This window comes from Macaca thibetana, chromosome 2 (assembly GCF_024542745.1).
Source record: "Macaca thibetana thibetana isolate TM-01 chromosome 2, ASM2454274v1, whole genome shotgun sequence".
Taxonomy (NCBI): Eukaryota; Metazoa; Chordata; class Mammalia; order Primates; family Cercopithecidae; genus Macaca; species Macaca thibetana.
In genome coordinates, this window is record NC_065579.1 from 102556341 (window position 1) to 102574658 (window position 18318).

At 44.9% G+C, this 18318-nt stretch overlaps 3 protein-coding genes across 11 annotated transcripts in view; 1 reads left to right on the forward strand and 2 right to left on the reverse strand.

Annotated features, from left to right (window-relative positions):
* The window catches only part of NME6 (NME/NM23 nucleoside diphosphate kinase 6), a 37945-nt gene extending 31381 nt beyond the window's left edge, over positions 1–6564 (reverse strand). For 3 of the 6 annotated variants that reach the window (XM_050781013.1, XM_050781012.1, XM_050781010.1), the window contains exons 1-6: positions 6394–6507; positions 5550–5753; positions 3590–3686; positions 1904–2006; positions 1298–1337; positions 260–420 (exon numbers count right to left, since the gene is read on the reverse strand). In XM_050781013.1, the coding sequence (XP_050636970.1) occupies positions 260–420; positions 1298–1337; positions 1904–2006; positions 3590–3679 (394 nt within the window). In that variant the 5' untranslated portion in view covers positions 3680–3686; positions 5550–5753; positions 6394–6507. Of the gene's footprint in view, positions 1–259; positions 421–1297; positions 1338–1903; positions 2007–3589; positions 3687–5549; positions 5754–6060; positions 6325–6393 lie in introns of those variants that run through there. The other 3 variants (XM_050781011.1, XM_050781015.1, XM_050781014.1) reach the window with 3 other exon arrangements.
* ZNF589 (zinc finger protein 589) overlaps positions 1–18318 on the forward strand; it is a 95000-nt gene that overhangs the window by 53537 nt on the left and 23145 nt on the right. Inside the window, exon 4 of one of the 3 annotated variants that reach the window (XM_050781036.1) lies at positions 4035–4403. The exons of 1 other annotated variant lie outside the window; for it this stretch is intronic. In XM_050781036.1, coding sequence (XP_050636993.1) covers positions 4035–4081 — 47 coding nt within the window. In that variant the 3' untranslated portion in view covers positions 4082–4403. Of the gene's footprint in view, positions 1–4034; positions 4404–18318 lie in introns of those variants that run through there. One more of the 3 variants, XM_050781038.1, reaches the window with a different exon arrangement.
* Positions 12238–18318, reverse strand: part of SPINK8 (serine peptidase inhibitor Kazal type 8 (putative)) — a 30851-nt gene continuing 24770 nt past the window's right edge. For both annotated transcript variants that reach the window (XM_050781034.1, XM_050781035.1), the window contains one exon: positions 12238–12399. In XM_050781034.1, coding sequence (XP_050636991.1) covers positions 12388–12399 — 12 coding nt within the window. In that variant the 3' untranslated portion in view covers positions 12238–12387. The remainder of the gene's footprint in view (positions 12400–18318) is intronic.

The window sequence follows — 18318 nt, forward strand, 5'->3', positions numbered from 1 at the left end:
ATAAGACAAAGAAGGGGTCCTCACATGGTAGAAGCAAGAGGCAGTCATAATCAGGTTGAGAATCCTGAGCCTCTACTCTGCCTGCCCCTTCAGTCCTGGGGCATGTAAAGAAAGTCCACAGGCCACATCTGCCAACATGGCTACAAAGACCAGAAACACAAATGGAAGAAAGCTCATTGGAGGGACCTGGCTGTCAACTCTATCACACAGCCTGCCTGCTAACCCCAAAATATCCTATGGCTACGGACAGGGGACTCACCCGAACCGTGGGTGGTGTTGCGGGTGTCGGTGAGGCCGAAACTCCCACGAATGGAATCTGGGGCCACATGGCGTGCTCGGAACACTCTGGTGGGTCCCATGAGCGTCCTCCAGAGCTGGATGGCATCCTTGTGGGCAAGGATGTAGGCTCGGATTGGCCCGCTGTGAACAAAACAAGCAAATGTGAGGAATCTGGCCATCTAGACTAAGAGGGTGTGCTGTGAGCAGGGCCTGAATAAACACACACTCTATAAGAGTTTTCCTGCCTTTCCAGCTGAGTACCAATGCTGCTTCAAATAGGAGATACAGAGCCCCTGCTGGTGTACATAGAGCCTGAAGAGATCAGCAGGGTGGTTATGGAGCATTCAACGCGACTTTCCTAAACCACCACAGGACAGGTGCCTAACAGGTCAGCATTGGCTCAGTGACAGCCCAGACCTATGTTTCTTCAGACTTGACATTGATTACAACTTTATTTTTTGAGATGGAATCTCACTCTGTTGCCCAGGCTGGAGTATGATGGGGCAATCTTGGCTCACTGCAACCTCTACTTCCCGAATTCAAGTGATTCTCCTGTCACAGCCTCCCGAGTAGCTGGGATTACAGGCACCCACCACCATGCCTAATTTTTTTGTCTTTTTTGTTTTTTTTTTGAGACAAAGTTTCACTCTTGTTGCCCAGGCTGGAGTGCAGTACCACGATCTTGGTTTACTTCAACCTCCGCCTCCCGGGTTCAAGCGATTCTCCTGCCTCAGCCTCCTGAGTAGCTGGGATTACAGGCGCCTGCCACCATGCTGGGCTAAGTTTTTGTACTTTTAGTAGAGACGGGGTTTCACCATGTTGGCCAGGCTGGTCTCAAACTCCTGACTTCAAGTGATCTACCCGCCTTGGCCTCCCAAAGTGCTGGGATTACAGGCATGAGCCACTGTGCCTGGCCTGATTACAACTTTAAAGAATGGCAGTGAAATGAACAAATCCATTTAAGGGCAGGGGAGATTCACCTCAGTGGATAAAGATGCTGGAACCAAATTAGAAGTACCTGGCCATGAATTCCACCAGCCGCTGATAGAAAAAACGCCCTGCAAAGAGAGAGGACCTTCATCAAGATACCTTCATCCTGGTGCCCAAGGCAACTTTCTGTACTTCTACCTCCTTACCTAGAATAAAAATTGTTTTAGAGAAAAGAACAAGCACCTTGGAGTCTGACAAACCTGGGTCTGAATCTAAGGTCTGCCACTTACAACCTGCGTAGTTTTGGGTAAATCATTAACCTCCAAAACTTGGCTTCCTAATCTGTGTACGAGGAATGCAAGAACACCTACTTTTTAGAGTTGTTGGGAAAACTGAATGAAAAAATGAGCATGAGGACGATGTCTGACGGTGAACATTCATTCACTATATGTTAACTACTGACATCAGGACATAAAACTAAGTTTCTGGTTGGGACTACAAGGTAGAACCCTCCTTGGGAAAAAAAGATGGATAATCATGAAAAGTGTGTGTTTTAAACCAAGATTTTAGAAAACTGGCTGCAACTGTACATGGTTGGTAGGTCAGAGAGCCTGCCATTGTGTTCCAGGTAAAATCTCTCTTACGGGCCTCTTTGGATTGAGGCACCTTCCGTTCAGAGGACTACTGATCCTACCTTCGTGCTCTCGGTAAAACCTCTGGCAGTCTTCCTTTCTCCACAGTAGTTCTCTCATTCGTACAATCAGGAACTTGTTGCTTAGAATCTGCTGATGAACAGCCTGAATAAAGACCACCCCCAAAATAAAAATCAATCAAGAGACTGAAACTGACCAAAAGAAACCATGAGGACCACTTGTTGCTCAGGACTTGAGGGTTTGTCCCATTGGAGGGTGAGAAGATGAGGTGGGGTGAGGTCAAGACCTTCAGTCACACAGCTACAGTGTGCACCTTGGGTGAAAGGGGATAGGATGCAGTGTCTCTACTCTTCTATACGTGTAACCCCTTGAGCTCAAGACCACAGGACCCCCCACTTAGACCACCATAAAAGTCTTATTAGTGGTCCTGCCTTGAGTTTCTCTCACTCCCACCAAACCATCACACTTGATAGATGAGAAACTCTGTAATTTACATGTCACACTCTGGTCAGGTGTTAAGTAGTTCCTGTTATTCAAGGAATGAAGTGCAACCACTTTAGCCCAGTGCTCAAGGTTATACTTTCCTTGCTCTGTACCAATTCTCTAGTCTCACCAATCCAGGCTGCCTGCGGCCCTCAGACCCATCACATGCATTCTTTTCTCAGCATCTCCCTTCTGTGCAACACCTGTCCTTCTCCTGGCACTAACCAAAATTTACCATTCCTTTGAGGCCCAGTTGAGTCCTGCCACTTCCAGGCTCTCATTCCTGACTGCTTGGATCTTCCTCTGCACCATAGTGGGGTTACTTAGCAGTGCTACTCTGTTAGTATTTATTAAACTGTGGTATGCAGAATGTGAAAATGACCCCAAGCCCCACCAAGATTTCCCACCCGAATCTCCAGGGCTGTGAATATGATGCAATATGATTATGTTACATTACATAACAATAGGGATTTTAGAGGTATAATTAAGTTACTCATCAGTTGATTCTGCTGTAATCAAAAGGGAGATTATCCAGGTGGGCCTAATCACGTGAGCCCTGTGGGATTAGAATTGTGAAGGCTTCTCAATGCCAGGCATTTTCTCTGGCTAGAGGCTGAGGAAGTCAGATTCAAAGCATGCGAAGGATTCGATGCACTGTAGCTGTCTTGAAGATAGAGTGGGCCATGTGATGAGGGATGTGAGTGGTCTCTAGAAACTGAAAGGAGTTCCTGCCTGAAGGCCAACAGAGAAATGGCAGCCTCAGTCCTTCCATCATAAGAAATCAACTCTGCCAACAACCTGAATGAGTTTGGAAGTGAGTTCTTCCCCCAGACCCTCCAGATAAGGGCCTGGTCAGCCAATACCTTGACTTTGGCCTTTTGAGACATTAAGCAAACAACTCAGCCAAGTCTATGGACCTCTAAACTATTGAACTGTGAAGTAACAAATGAGTGTTTTAAGCTCTCAAGTCTGGAGTCATGTGTTATGTAGCAATAGAAACGAACACATATACATTGTCTTGAGATTTGGTTCTATTATTGCTTTGGGTCCTTTCTTATATTTTAGATCTGCCTCAAGTCTCCAATAGATACTTAGCCTCCGCAGGTCAGAGTTCACGGCTTCTAGCTTTGCCTCCACAGCATCCAGCACAAGTCTGTGTTGTCAGTCACCATAAGTGGCCTGATGGCACCTGAAGCAGTGGCAATTCCCAGGGCATGTGGTAGAGGCTTAGGATTCATTCTTACCTCCAGAATCAGCGGATGGGCGACTGCATCAGGCTTGATCAGGGCTAGAGTGAGCTGGAGAGCCTGAGGGCTTCGCAAGATTGAGGCCATCTCACTCCTGCCATTAGAAAGCTGTATTAGGAACCCTTCAGGACTGTACTCCCAGCCTTCCCTACATTGAAGCCATGTAGCCTTGCAAGCCAACGAGTGCTCTCACTCCTGACACTCATAAAGAACCTGACAGTTTCATCTTAAGGCCATATACATTATTTTATTTAATTGCCCATTTGGGGTCATGGGATCAAGGGAGGGGAGTGGTAGAGGGAGCATTCAAGTTTCCCCGTGGAGTATACAATCTGGTGCAACTGTAAGCCTACGAAGGAATTACCCATTCAAAAGAAACTCAAGTTTAAATACTACCTGTCTCTGCCAATATCCCTTCCTAACTTCCTTTTGTATTTTACAGAGGATTTGCAACTTATACTCCTCAACAGCCTATCCACAAGGGTATAATCTCTTAAAATGTTCCATCCCATAGTGCTCTCCTATCAAATCTAGAATTGGAATATTGATGGACAGGAACTGAGGTGCTGCCAGGATACCAAAAAGTCTGCTGGATAAACACCATCTCTATTCTAATATTATGGAGAGATCAGGATCTCCTGTGCCCAAATCAAACCTGTTAATACACTCAGCTGTCCTCAGTGGCAAGACCTGTCAACACGCAACTCCAATGTCAGGAACAAGTCATAACCATTTTGCATTTGAAACAGTGCCTGGCACAAAGGTGCTTGATCAATTTTATTAACTAAATAAACCTATATAGTCTTATTTCTATTCATCTTTGTATTCCTAGCGTCTAGCATGGTGTAAGAGCTCAACATTGTAGAAATGATATAATGGACATAAAAGCATTTTATAAACTGGACTAACGGGAATTTTGAGGTCTTTTCCAACTGTGAAATCCGAGTTATATGTGAGAAACTGATCACCTCTGCAGGAGTAAAGACTTTGTCTCAAAATCTTATCTCAATATTATCTCTCATTTGGCCATGTGTAGTGGCTCACACTTGTAATATCAGTACTTGAGGCCAGGAGTTTGACCTGGGCAATAAAGCAAGACCCTGACTCTACTATATATGTGTATGTGTGTGTGTGTGTGTGTGTGTGTGTATAAAATCTCTCATTTGTCAACAAAGACAGAGAAGTCTTCCATGAACACAGGCAGGGACAAAGTCTAAACAACATTCTCATTTATTTTATCCTAAAGCCTGTCAATCATGTTAAAGGTGGTATTAGAATTTGGCTCAAGCAATTATGTCATGGTCTTTTCTATTCATGTCCTTTCTACAGCTTTCAACCTGATTTTCCACTCAAACCATAAAGCCACACCCAATCTAACCAGCACAAGATCAGCCAACCCACTCTCCCTAATGCCACAGGTGGTAACATGTCATTTTCAGCAGTTGTCTACAGAGACATCCCCTCCCTCACTCTTCATATCCACACAATCACTAACTTCGGGCAATTTTCCCTACCTAATATATCTCAAAACCCATACCATTCTCCAACCCTCAACTACTATCACCATAACTCTAAGACATCATCATTCCTCTCTGGACATCTTGACAGCCTCCTCTTTGGTCTCCCAGTTTCTGTCCTGCCAACCTCTACAATCTCCACACAGCAGCCAAAGTGAACCAAACATGCAAATCTAATCATATGGTTCCCCTCCTTAACCCTTTAAAGGGCACCCTGCTCTTAGAATAAAAACCAAAATCCTTATCACAGCCTCCCAGGCTCTGCATGATCTTGTGGTTCCACACGTACCTCTCTAGCCTCATCTGGAACCCCACACTCCGTAAGTTTCTCTAGCTCCAACCTCATGGGCCTTTCAGTTTCGAAAGACCTTCTGGCTTGACAGCCTTTGTGTGAGTTTTCACAGTCCTGAATGTGCTTTCTCTGGTTGCCTCCTGCTCACCTTAATGATCTTAGCTCACTTCCCGTTGTACTTTCTCACAGCTCCTTGCAAATTCCCTTCAGTTCCATCTTCCTCACCAGAAGGTGTAAGAAGTACCTAGCACACAGCTGGGTCTTAAAAGTATCTGAAAGAACCAATGAATGCATCTGATCCAGCTATTCCAAGGCCAGGCTGCTAGGGGTTCTCGTAGCAAGAACACGCGGCCTGTAGGGAGAACATGGTTCCTTTATTAATGCAGCTAAGTTGTGGCGGTCTTCACTCTTGGTTTACAACAAACTGACACGTCGAGAATCCTGTTCGACTTAAAGGTGACTCCATCAGAGAATTAAAAATTTTAGGCAGGGCTTGGTGCCTGTAATCCCAGCACTTTGAAAGACCGAGGCGAGCGGATCACGAGGTCAGGAGATCAAGACCATCCTGGCCAACATGGTGAAACCCCGTCTCTACTAAAAATACACACACACACACACACACACACACGCCACGCGTGACGGCGCGCACCTATACTCACAGCTACTAGGGAGGCTGAAGCAGGAGTATTGCTTGAACTCTGGAGGCGGAGGCTGCAGTGAGCCAAGATCGCGCCATTGCACTCCAGTCTGGCGACAGAGCCAGACTCCGTCTCCAAAAAAAAGTAAAGCTATCGGTACATTGCCCCCCAGCACGCGAGCGGGCCACCACTCGGCTTCCTGGAGGGCGGCGGCCCAGTCCTAGTCCACCCACGCGCGGCCCGGATCTGCGCCGCTACCCCTGTGGCCCCGCCCTCCAGCCCCCCGGGCTCACGGCTTCAACTCTCGACCCAGCCCCCTACTTCTCTAGGCCTACAACCGCGCAGCCCTCGTACCCGGGGCCTAAGCGCAACCCAGATTCTAGGTCATTCGGAGCCCCAGTGCAGCGGAAGTCCGCTTCCGGGTTCACCTTGTCCTCCCGCACAGGGCCCGGCCACCAGGCACCACGCTGGATAGCCTGCGGCCCTCCCGGGGTCCTTCAGGCGCTTGTTGGGCAGCCCTGCTCGGGGTCCTCGTCCGGTTAAGCCGCGGGGTGAAGCGAGGTGTGAGGAACCCTAGCGGGCAGCGGGTTTCCTAGGCGGGTGCACTTGCCATGACGGGACTAGAGGATGAAGCCGTCCTGGGCGGTGGAACTGGCTTGTGGGAACCGCCCCTCGGAAGCCGGCATGGGCGCCCTCGGCGGGAGGGAGTGCCGGGCCGGATGCCGACGCAGTGCTACGCAGAGTGGCGGAAGCCAGAGGACCGGACGGGCCCGTTCAGGGTGGCGGGCCGGCGGGGGCGCTGCCGACCAAGAGGGACACCGACGGGAACCTTGCCCACCTTGTTATTTTCTATGCCTAGGGTAGTTCCTGGAACATGGTTGATGCCCAGTATTTGTCAGAAGTACGCGGAGGGCAAAGAACTTCAGCGCTGGATCGCGAGGGCACAGGCAGCCCTTCAAAGTCTTTTGAGCTGGGAGCGATACATTGGCACGAAGGATCGTAGCTAATATGGGGGTTGATGAAGGAGAATCCTTGGCTGGAGCCCAGGTGTGCATAGGGCCTGAGGGAAGCAAGTCATAACTGCCTTTCACGTGTAATTAGGAATCTGGGCAGCAGGTTGGTGGTTGCGTTACTTGAGTCTATTGAAGCAGCCCAGGGTGAGGAGATTAGAACTGGGGGTGTTCCTGGTGTGTACTTGGATGTATGGAGAGGATGGGGACAGGGAGAATGGATCGGGGGTCACCTGTGGCAGGTGTGAGGAGAAACTTGGTGACAGGCTTAATAAAGGTGGTAAAAAAAAAAATGTGTTTTGGTTTCTTGGAGTTTTTTGAGGGAAATCACTGAGAATGAGAAGAGTGAAAATAAACGATAACTGTCATCAATTTAAAGACTTAACTTGCACATTTAAGTGACTTCAGTGTCTGCCTACACAAGGTATTGCCCTCTTGGAAGGTTTGTCCCCAACTCCTCATGGCTTCTCTCTCTGCAGCAATAAGAAGTCACTTCCCATTAGTTTCCTGATACCCAGTCACCTTTGGGAACTTCTGAGGAAAGTTTTTCCAGTCTCTCCAGAGAGCCTTGCATTTCTTCTCTTTTTGTTTTGACCCCTGACCACCACCCCCTACTCTAACCTTAACTCCTCTGATACTCAGTTCCAATCCTAACCCAAGCCCTAGTCCCTAAATTTATAACCCTTTAATCCTAGACCTGGTCTCTAGATCCTGAGGCCTTGATGCTTATCTTCTAACCTCCTAATCCCAACCTCTAATCCCTAAACCTCAACCCATGACCTCTGATTCTCAAACCCAGGCCCCCAACCCTGACTCCAAAAATGGCAACCCAGTACTTCTCCCTACCCTGAGTCACAGACAGAGGGAGTTGTAGCAACTGAAACTGCAGTAGGCCAAAGGACCCAGTGAGTTAGCCAGCAAACTACTCTAAATACAAGATATGGTGGATAACAGCAAGCCTAAACAAATCTTCCTCGAAGATGAGCAACAAAAATCCCAGTCATTATGACTACGCCTCTGTATCTCAACAAAGGGGCTTAAATCAGCAAGTCATCCCAGCCCCTGAAGGAAGAGAACAGTCCTTGTAAGTTGCAAAGCTCTCAGACAGAGGACATGGGTGGTTCAGTAAAGCCCCTGTTCTAGGACACAGCAAAATAAACAACACAATAACCACTATGGCCCAGCAGATGAGGGCCACAGCCAATATCGCCATCCCTGAGTCTTCCTTTGCAGAATGATCATCAGGACTCCAGAAGTCCCAGCAAACCAGTAGCAATCCAGCTGAACAGAAGACAAGAACCCTATGTGAAGCCAGATTCCAGACAACTGATATAGATGGCATTCCAAAATCTGCAGCATTCCAGCATGTAACAAACTGCAATAAGTGACACAGATCTCTCCCCAACAGTCACCTTATGAGAAGTAAGGGGAAAAAAATGCTCCAATAAAATGGAATCCCAGAATCCCTTTACCATCCCACCCTCAAACCCCTCCCCATTGCCAGGATGCTATGGCATAAGAGACAAAGGACAATTCACAGTAGTAATAAAAAAAACATTTACTAAACACTGAGAAACAGTACTGACCAGGTGCCTTATTTGATGCTACGCTTATGTGAATTCTGTATGTATACTGTACTTAGATATAATTTTTTAAAAATTGATACTGCTAAAGCCTTGCTTAGATGGAAATTTGTAGCCTAAAATACATATATTAGAAAAGAAGAAGGACTGGAAATTCAATAAGCCTCCATCTCAACAAGTTGGAAAAAGAGGAACAGAGCCTCAGAAACCTGTGGCACATCATCAAGCATATAATATTGTTGTTGTTATTATTATTATTTTTGAGATGGAGTCTCGCTCTGTCGCCCAGGCTGGAGTGCAGTGGCCGATCTCTCCTCACTGCAAGCTCCGCCTCCCGGGTTCACACCATTATCCTGCCTCAGCCTCCTGAGTAGCTGGGACTACAGGCGCCGGCCACCACGCCCGGCTAATTTTTTTGTGTGTTTTAGTAGAGACGGGGTTTCACCGTGTTAGCCAGGATGGTCTCGATCTCCTGACCTCGTGATCCGTTCGTCTCCGTCTCCCAAAGTGCTGGGATTAAAGGCGTGAGCCACCGCGTTATTATTATTTTTTTTGAGGCGGAGTCTCGCTCGGTTGCCCAGGCTGGAGTGCAATGGTGCGATCTCGGCTCACTGCAGCCTCCGCCTCCTGGGTTCAAGCGATTCTCCTGCCTCAGCTTCCCGAGTAGCTGGAATTACAGGCGCCTGCCACCACGCCCAGCTAATTTTTGTATTTTTAGTAGAGACGGAGTTTCACCGTGCTGGCCAGACTGGTCTTGAACTCCCAACCTCAGGCGATGGATTGCCCGCCTTGTCCTCCCAAAGTTTTGGGATTACAGGCGTGAGCCACTGCGCCTGGCTGTTATTATTTATTATTAGCTCTTGCTTTATGCAGTTGTCTTTTAAGTCATATAGGGTATAAAAGATTTACAAACAAAACCATATATTTATACTGTCTTTACCTGTGTAGTTACCTCTACCAGTTCTATTTCCCCATGTTGATTTAAGTGTCCTTTCATTTCAGCCTAAAGTATTCCCTTTAGTATTTCCGGTAGGGTGGATCTGCTGGACACAAATTATTTCAGTTTTTATTAGTTTTGTTGGTCTATCTTACTTTCTCCTTCATTTCTTTTTTTTCTTTTCTTTTCTTTCTTTTTTTTCCTTTCTTTTCTTTTCTTTTTTTTTTTTTTGAGATGGAGTTTTGCTCTTGTTGCCCATGCTGGAGTGCAATGGTGCAATCCTGGCTCACTGCAACCTCTGCCTTCTAGGTTCAAGCAATTCTCCTGCCTCAGCCTCCCAAGCAGCTGGGATTACAGGCATGCAACACTGTACCCAGCTAATTTTGTGTTTTTAGTAGAGAGGGTTTCACTATGTTGGCCAGGCTGGTCTTGAAATTCTGATCTCAGAGGATCCACCTGCCTCAGCCTCCCTGAGTGCTGGGATTACAGGTGTGAGCCACAGCTCTCTTTCATTCCTGAAGGATTTTCTTTATGGATATAGAATTCTTGGCTGATGTTTTTTTCTGTTAGCACTTTGAATATATTATCTTACTGCTTTCTGGCCTCCATGGTTTCTGATGAGAAACTAGATGTTAATCTTACTGAGGATCATTTGTACTTAATGATTTACTTCTCTTTTGCTATTTCAAAATTCTCTCTTGGTCTTTGGCTTTTGACGGAGATTATGATGTGTATAGGTGTGGATTTCTTTGAGGTCGTCCTACTTGGAGTTTGCTGAGTTGCTTGGATGTGCATGTTAACATTCTTTGAAAAATTTGAGATATTTTCAGCCATTATTTCTTCAAATATCTTTCTGCCCTTTTCTTTCTTCCATTCTCCTTCCTGGACTACTATTATCTTCATGTTGTCTTGTTTGATTATATCCCACAGGCTTCCAGGGCTCTGTTCCTTTTTCTTTCTGCTCCTCACACTGGATAATGTCAATCTTTCTTCAAATTCACTTGTTCTTTCTTCTGGGCCTGTTCAACTTTGCTATGAAGCCTCTCTAGTGAATTTGTCATTTTAGCTATTGTACTTATCACCTCAGGAAAGTTATATTTTTAAAAAATAATTTCTTTATGATGTTCTCTACTTGTTCACACATCATTCTTATACTTTATTTCTTTAGACATAGTTTATCTCTTTGAAAAAATATGTATACATGTATGTATGTGTATTGTTTTTAATAAGGCCTTGCTGTCACCCAGGCTAGAATGCAGTGGCACAATCATAGCTCACTATAGCCTAAACCTCCTGGGCTCAAGCAATCCTCCCACCTCAGCTTCCTGAGTAGCTAGGACTACAGGCACATGCCAGCATGCCTGGTAATTTTTTATTTTTTGTAGAGATAGGGTCTTGCTATGTTGTCCAGGCTGGTCTTGAACTCCTGGCCTGAAGTGATCCTTTCACCTCAGGCCCCCAAAGTGTTGGGATTATAGCCATGAGTCACCTGTCTGGGCTGATTTAAAGTCTTCGTCTAGTAAGTCCAACATTGGAGCTTTCTTGGCAACAATTTCTATTGACTGATTTTTTTTCTTGTGTATGGGCCAGTCTTTCTTGTTTCTTTGTTTGTGTCATAATATTTCGTTGAAAACTGGATGTTTTAAATAACATAATGTGGCAACTTTGGAAATCAGATTCTCCCCTTCCCCTGGGTTTGTTGTTGCTATTAATTTGTTTAGTGATTTTTATCAACTAATTTTTTAAAGTATGTATTCTTGGTAGTATGTAACCATTGAAGACTCTGTTCCATTAGTTTAGTGGTCATCTAATGACTGGACATAGTGTTTTTAAATACTTGGAATCAATAAGTCTTTCTGCCTTTGCTGAGGTGTTCCGTATGTATTGAGCCATGCCTTCAGTGGTCAGGCAGGCAGATTACAACTCTGCTTTAGACTTCATTTCTTGCTATTCAGAGCATTAAAGTCAGCCAAGGTGAGCATATAGGGCCTTCTAAAGATTCTCCTAGACATATTACAGACCTGCTCATGCCCATGGTCTTCTAGATTCCCAGAAATATGCCAGAGCTTTTCAAAAGCTCCGTGGACATTCTATTCTCAGCTTTTTCTTATAAGATTTTTTTTTTAATTTTAGGTTATTTGTTTGTCCCAAATGTTATCACTGCTTAAGGTTTTTGCAAATTTTAAAAATTGAGGCTGTTTTTGACAGATGCCTCAGGGAAAAAGTTCTCGGTGACAGAACTCTCAGTCAGGTTAAAACAAAACAAAACAAAAAGTCAAAGGCAAGCCTGCTAGAGGAGGTCTCTAGGGAACTGCCAGGCAAATCAAATAATGATCATTTTCTGGAAATGGTGTTTTTGGGGACCTCCAAACCTGTTCGTCCCCCTTTCGTGTCTTTTAGGAGCTGGTTTCCACCATGATATCAGGGTTGGTTTAATTTAAGCCTACAGCAGAGTTGGGGTAGGGAGAATGGGTATAAGGCAAGTTAAAAACACCACAAAACTTGCTCTTCTTACTAAGATTTTAGATTTCTGTGGTCATTTGCTCACAATCTGTGTAAGAACAGAGGGAACCCATGGCATGAGTCATGTAGATTTGGGATGAGAAAATAGAATATCTGATATTTTTTAAAGATTCTTATTAACCAAGAGAAATGTTTACCAGCCAGGTTTTCTGCTGAGAACCATTTATTGAAGACAGAAATCAACGAGTTTGATCCAACCATTAGTAATTAAAGGGGATGTATTTGAAGAGGCAACCATTGTGTTTCACTTGGCCATGTGGAGATTCAGTAGGTTTTCTAATTCTTTGTGGTACGTTCAAGAGTTTTCCTGCAAGAGAAGTATCTGCTTAGAGAAATCAAATTTGAGGAAGTTAAGAGAAAAGCCACCACATTGGTAGCCACAACCATAGTCCAGCAGGGGAAATGCTAAACAATTATTCTCTGAGTTAAGGCAGGTTAGAGACATTCTAATTTCACTGGAGAAGAAAAAAGCAGAGTGGAAGTGGGTAGAAAAGAGGAAGGCAAAGGATGGGGATGTCTGGGTGAGCCTTTGGACCCCAGGAGAGCCTCTGGAAACTCCCAAGCGGGTAGAGGCAGTGGAGTTGACATGAAGCAGGATCCTGGCAGAGGCCTGTTGGGGGATATGGGAGGCATAGAAGATGGTATTAAAGAACAGAGTCTAGAGGTTGACCCACTGGATTCAAGGCCCAGCCCTGCCAGTTCCTTGCTCTGTGGGTTTGGGCAAGTCACATGGACTCTCTAGACCTCTGCTCCTTTGAATATGAAATGTAGCTAATAGCAATGCTTTCCTCATGGCAGGGCTGTGAGGAACACAGGAGTGGAGATACAGGCAAAGCATATGATGCGGTGCAGGGCACATGGCTGGCAATCAGTGATATCACTAGTCTTCCTGTTACAGATCTCTTTTTTGTATGTGTGTGAGATCCTATCAAAAACAGTTTCTATGCTGCTTTGCTGAAGGGCTGTAGGGAGGAGCCACTATTCATTCATTCATTCATTCACTAATTCATTCATTCCCTTTCTCCTCACACCAGAGCCAATGATTTCAATGAGTTCAGTGTGTGTCTTTTTATGTTTGTGCCAAATATATATAGTGTTTATTTTTAGTTTATATAATGCTGTCATGTTACTTGTATTATTCCGTCCCTTGCTTTTCCTCTCAGTGTGGTATTTTAAGATCTATCCATACTGCTAATGGCACATCTCATTTCTTCTGAAAGCTGCATTGAAATCTGTAAGGACTACCTTCCACAGTTTACCTATTGATTTCTTGACTAGTCTCACTCAGGCTGTCCCCATACCTGCCACCTGCCACATTGAATAACCCTGCAATAGACATACATGTCATTTCACGAAGCGATGAGGGAATCTTTTTGTGATTTCCTAGGGTTGGAAATGCTGGACCATGAGATATGAATATATTTAATTTCTTACTTTGCCTAAAAATGGCAGATTGCTTCCCAAAGTGTCTGTAACCGTCTTCACTGTCACCATAGATCATGAGAGTACAGATATCTCCAGGTCCAACCAACACTGGACGTACCCAGCCTTCTGATTTTTTCTAGTATGATAGGCAAATAGGCATCTCATTATATTTCAATTTGAATTTGTCCCTGATTATTTATAAGCTTTTGAATATCCTTTATATAATTAGCCTTTTGTCTTTATTCTTCTATAATAAACCCATAGCCTTTGCAGCTGTCGGTTTTCTTGTTGCTTATTTGCATGTACATTCTATTTTCTAGCTTATTGCAATAGCTCCTCTAGTTCTGTGAGCTGTTTACTCACTTATCCATAGTGTTTTTCATTTATCAGCGATCTTAAATTCAACTGGTTATTGATTGGGAATGAAATGAAATTTTAGAATAGAGAAAACTAACATAGTCATAATAAGTTATAATCTGGAGCATAGACTGTCTCTCCATTTATTCATATGATCTTAAATATCCTTTGGTCAAGTTTTAAAGTTTTCTCCTTTGAGTTTGCTCATACATCCAGCAGAATTTCAGAACGCCCCCACCATTTTGTTTTGTTTTTTGAGATAGTTTCACTCTTGTTGCCCAGGCTGGAGTGCAATGGTGTGATCTCGGCTTACTGCAACCTCTGCCTCCCGGGTTCAGGCGATTCTCTTGCCCGAGCCTCCTGAGTAGCTGAGATTACAGGCATGCGCCACCATGCCTGGCTAATTTTTGCATTTTTAGTAGAGACAGGTTTCATCATATTGGTCAGGGTGCTCTCGAACCCCTGACTTCAGGTGATCCACCTGCCTTGGCCTCCTAAAGTGCTGGGATTACATGCGTGAGCTACCGCCTGGCCCAGAACCCCCTTAATAGTGTTAATATTTGTGATTCAGCCCACGCCAGAATTGATGATTATCATATCATTGTTCTTGTCAAAGTGTCATTTAGCAAACAGACACAAAAACGGAAAGACTCAAGGAAAATAACAATGCTCATGTAGCAGTCTCTGGGGAGGTGCTTTGCCTTGGAGTGCAGCCATCTTCCAAGAAGGGATTTAGTGATAGGCTTTGCGATGGTTACTTTTATTTGTCACCTTGGCTGGGTCACAGTGCCCAGATATTTGGTCGAACATTGTTCTAGATATTTTGGTGAGGGTGTTTTTGGATGAGATTAACATTTAAATTAGTGGACTTTGGGTAAAGCAGATTGCCCTTCATAATGTGGGTAGGCCCCATCCAATCAGTTTAAAGCATTAATAGAACAAAAAGAGCTACTCCCACCCAACCTCCCACCCCGAACAACAAGTAATTCTACCAGAAGATAACCTTCAGACCTGAACCGCAAAGTCAGCTCTTCCCTGGGCCCTGAGTCTGCTGGTGCACCCTGCATATTATATTAGGGTGGATAGTTAGCAATCTCTTCTACACTTTGCAAATATTTTATATATATATATATATATAGTAGCTCAGGCTCTCTGGTATTGTGTTAAACAAGTGTTCATGACTTGTGTCTAAACTCAAAGGGAAGGAATCTCAAATTTCTGTTTTGTCAGATAGGTTTGTAGCTTCAGCTTTCTTTTAGCTTATAACTGATTCTCATGCTTGGGTGCATATATTTATTTTCTGTTTTTCTGTGTCCTCTAAAAATCAAGTATGTCTTTGTAGGCAACATTTTGTTGGATCTTCTTTTTCTTTATCCAGTTATCCAGTCTGAGAATATCTGTCTTTTGATTCACTAAGTATAACCTATTCATATTTACTGTAATTACTGTTATATTAGGAATTTTTTCATTTAGTATTTTCCTCTTTCATCTCTCTCTTGCTCACTCCCATTTAAAATTTTCTTTTCTTTCTTTTTTTTTTTTTTTTTGAGATGGAGTCTCACTCTGTCACCCAGGCTGGAGTGCAGTGGTGCGATCTCGGCTCACTGCAAGCTCCGCCTCCCGGGTTCATGCCATTCTCCTGCCTCAGCCTCCCAAGTAGCTGGGACTACAGGTGCGTGCCACCACACCTGGCTAAGGTTTTGTATTTTTAGTAGAGATGGGGTTTCACCGTGTTAGCTAGGATGGTCTCAATCTCCTGATCTCATGATCCACCCGCCTCAGCCTCCCAAAGTGCTGGGATTACACCTGGCCTCTTTTTTTTTGAGATGGAGTCTCACTCTGTTGCTCAGGCTGGAGTGTGGTGGCACGATCTTGGCTCACTGCGACCTCTGCCTCCTTGATTCAAGCAATCCTCCTGCCTCTGCCTCCTGAGTAGCTGGGACTACAGGTGTGCACCACCATGTCTGGCTAATTTTTGTATTTTTTATTATAGATGAGGTTTTGTCATGTTGATCAGGCTGGTCTTGAACCCCTGACCTCAGGTTGTCTACAGACCTTGGCCTCCCAAAGTGCTGGAATTACAGGCGTGAGCCACCACACCCAGCCATTAATTATATTCTTAAGAATATAACTTTTTATTATGTTTGAACATTTGAAAGATAATTTGGGGTTGGGTATGGTGGCTCATGCCTGTAATCCCAGCACTGTGGGAGGCCTAGATGGGAAGACTGCTTGAGTCCAGGAGTTCGAGACCTACCTGGGAAAAATAGTGAGATGCCATCTCTACAAAAAATACAAAAATTAGCCCAGTGCAGTGTTGTGTGCTCGTAGTCCCAGGTACGTGGGAGGATCGGTTGAGCACAGGAGGTTGAGCCTACATGGGCTGTGATTGCACCGCTGCACTTCAGCCTGCATGACAGAGTGAGGCAAGGCAAGGCAAGGAGTAAGGAAAGGGGCAAGGGGAAAGAAGGAAGGGGAAATGGGGAAGGGGAAAGGGACAAAGAAAGGCAAGGAGCAAGGCAAGGCAAGAAGCAGGGAAAAGCAAGGTGAGGGGTGGGACAAGTGGTAAGGCAAGGAATGAGGGGCAAGTGCCAAGGCATGGAACAGGGCAAGGAAAGACATAAGGCACGGTATGGGGCAAGGCCAGGGGCAGGGCAAGGGCCAGGTTATGGGGCAGGTCAAGGGGGCAGGGCAAGGGGCAGGGCAGGGGACAGGGCAAGGGGCAAGTCATGGGGCAGGGCAAGAGGTATGAGGCAGGGCAAGGGACAAGGCATGTGGCTGGGCAAGGCTAGATGTGAGAGACAGAACCAGGGGCAAGGCCAGGGCAAGGGGCAAAGCCTGGGGCAGGACAAGGCAAAGACAAAAAGACAAGGGCGAAGGTAAAGGCAAGGCAAGGCAAGAGGAAAGGAAAAAATAAAGGAAAGGAAAGTGAAGAAAAATGAAAGGAAGGGAGAAGAAAAGAAAGAGAAACAGAAGGAAGGAAAGAAAGAAGGAAGGCGAGAAAGAAAGAAGGAAAACTTGGCTGGATACAACATTCTGTGATATATATTGCTATGGTTTGAACGTGTCCCCCAAAGTTCATGTCTTGGAAAAATAATCCCCAATGCAACAGTGTTGAGAGGTGGAACATTTAATTACTTATTATGTCTTGAGGGCTCTGCCCTCATGAATGGATTGATGCCATTATCACAGGAATGGGTTAGTTATTGTGGGAGCAGGTTTCTGATAAAATGATGAGTTTGGATCCCTTCTACTCTCTCTCTCACACACACATGTGCATGTGTGCACGAGTACATGCTTTCTGACCCTTCCGCCTTTTGCCATGGGACAACACAGCAGGAAGTCCCTCACAAGATGCTGGAATCTTGATAGTGGACTTCCCAGCCTCCAGCACCACAAGCAATAAGTTTCTATTGTTTATAAATTACCCAGTTTGAGGTGTTCTGTTATAGCAGCACAAAACAGATTAAGATATATATTTTTTCCCTTTTAACTTCTAAGGATTATATACACACATTACATGTACACACATATTCCTTGTCTTGTTTTTTGTTTGTTTTTTTGTTTTGAGATGGAGCCTTGCTCTGTCGCTCAGGCTGGAGTGCAGTGGTAAGATCTCAGTTCACTGCAGCCTCTGCCTCCCGAGTTCAAGCGATTCTCTTGCCTCAGCCTCCCCTGTAGCTGGGATTACAGAAGTGTGCCACCACACCTGGCTAATTTTTGTATTTTTAGTAGAGACGGGGTTTCACCATGCTGGTCTCGAACTCCTGACCTCATGATCTGCCCACCTCGGCCTCCCAAAGTGCTGGGATTACAGGCAAGAGCCACCGCACCTGGCCTGTTTCTTGATTTTTTTTTTTTTATGATGGAGCCTTGCTCTGTTGCCAAGGCTGGAGCACAGTGGTGCGATCTCGGCTCACTGCAACTTCTGCCTCCTGGGTTCAAGTGATCCTCCTGCCTCAGCCTCCCAAGTAACTGGGATGACAAGTGCCTGCCACCACGCCTGGCTAATTTTTGTATTTTTAGTAGAGATGGGTTTCACACTGTTGGCTAGGATGATCTCGAATTCCTGACCTCAGGCGATCTGCCCTCCTCAGCCTCCCAAAGTGCTGGGATTACAGGAGTGAGTCACCATGCCCGGCCTTCCTTGTCTGCTTGCATCCAGTGTTGTGTGAAATCTGATGCCAGTCTGTTTTTTTTTCTTTAGAGGGAATCTTTTCTCTAGAAGTTTTTATAATTTCTCTTTATCTTTGATATTTATAATTTTATTATAATGCATCCATGTGAAGGCATCTTTCCTCTTTGCCACTCTACTGAGCCCTTTCAAACTGAGGTCCTTCATAGTTTTATTTCTAGAATATTTACTATTATTTATTCAAATATTTATTCTGTTTTTATTTTCATTATCTTCTGGGACTCCTTACATAGATTTTGGCACAAGTAG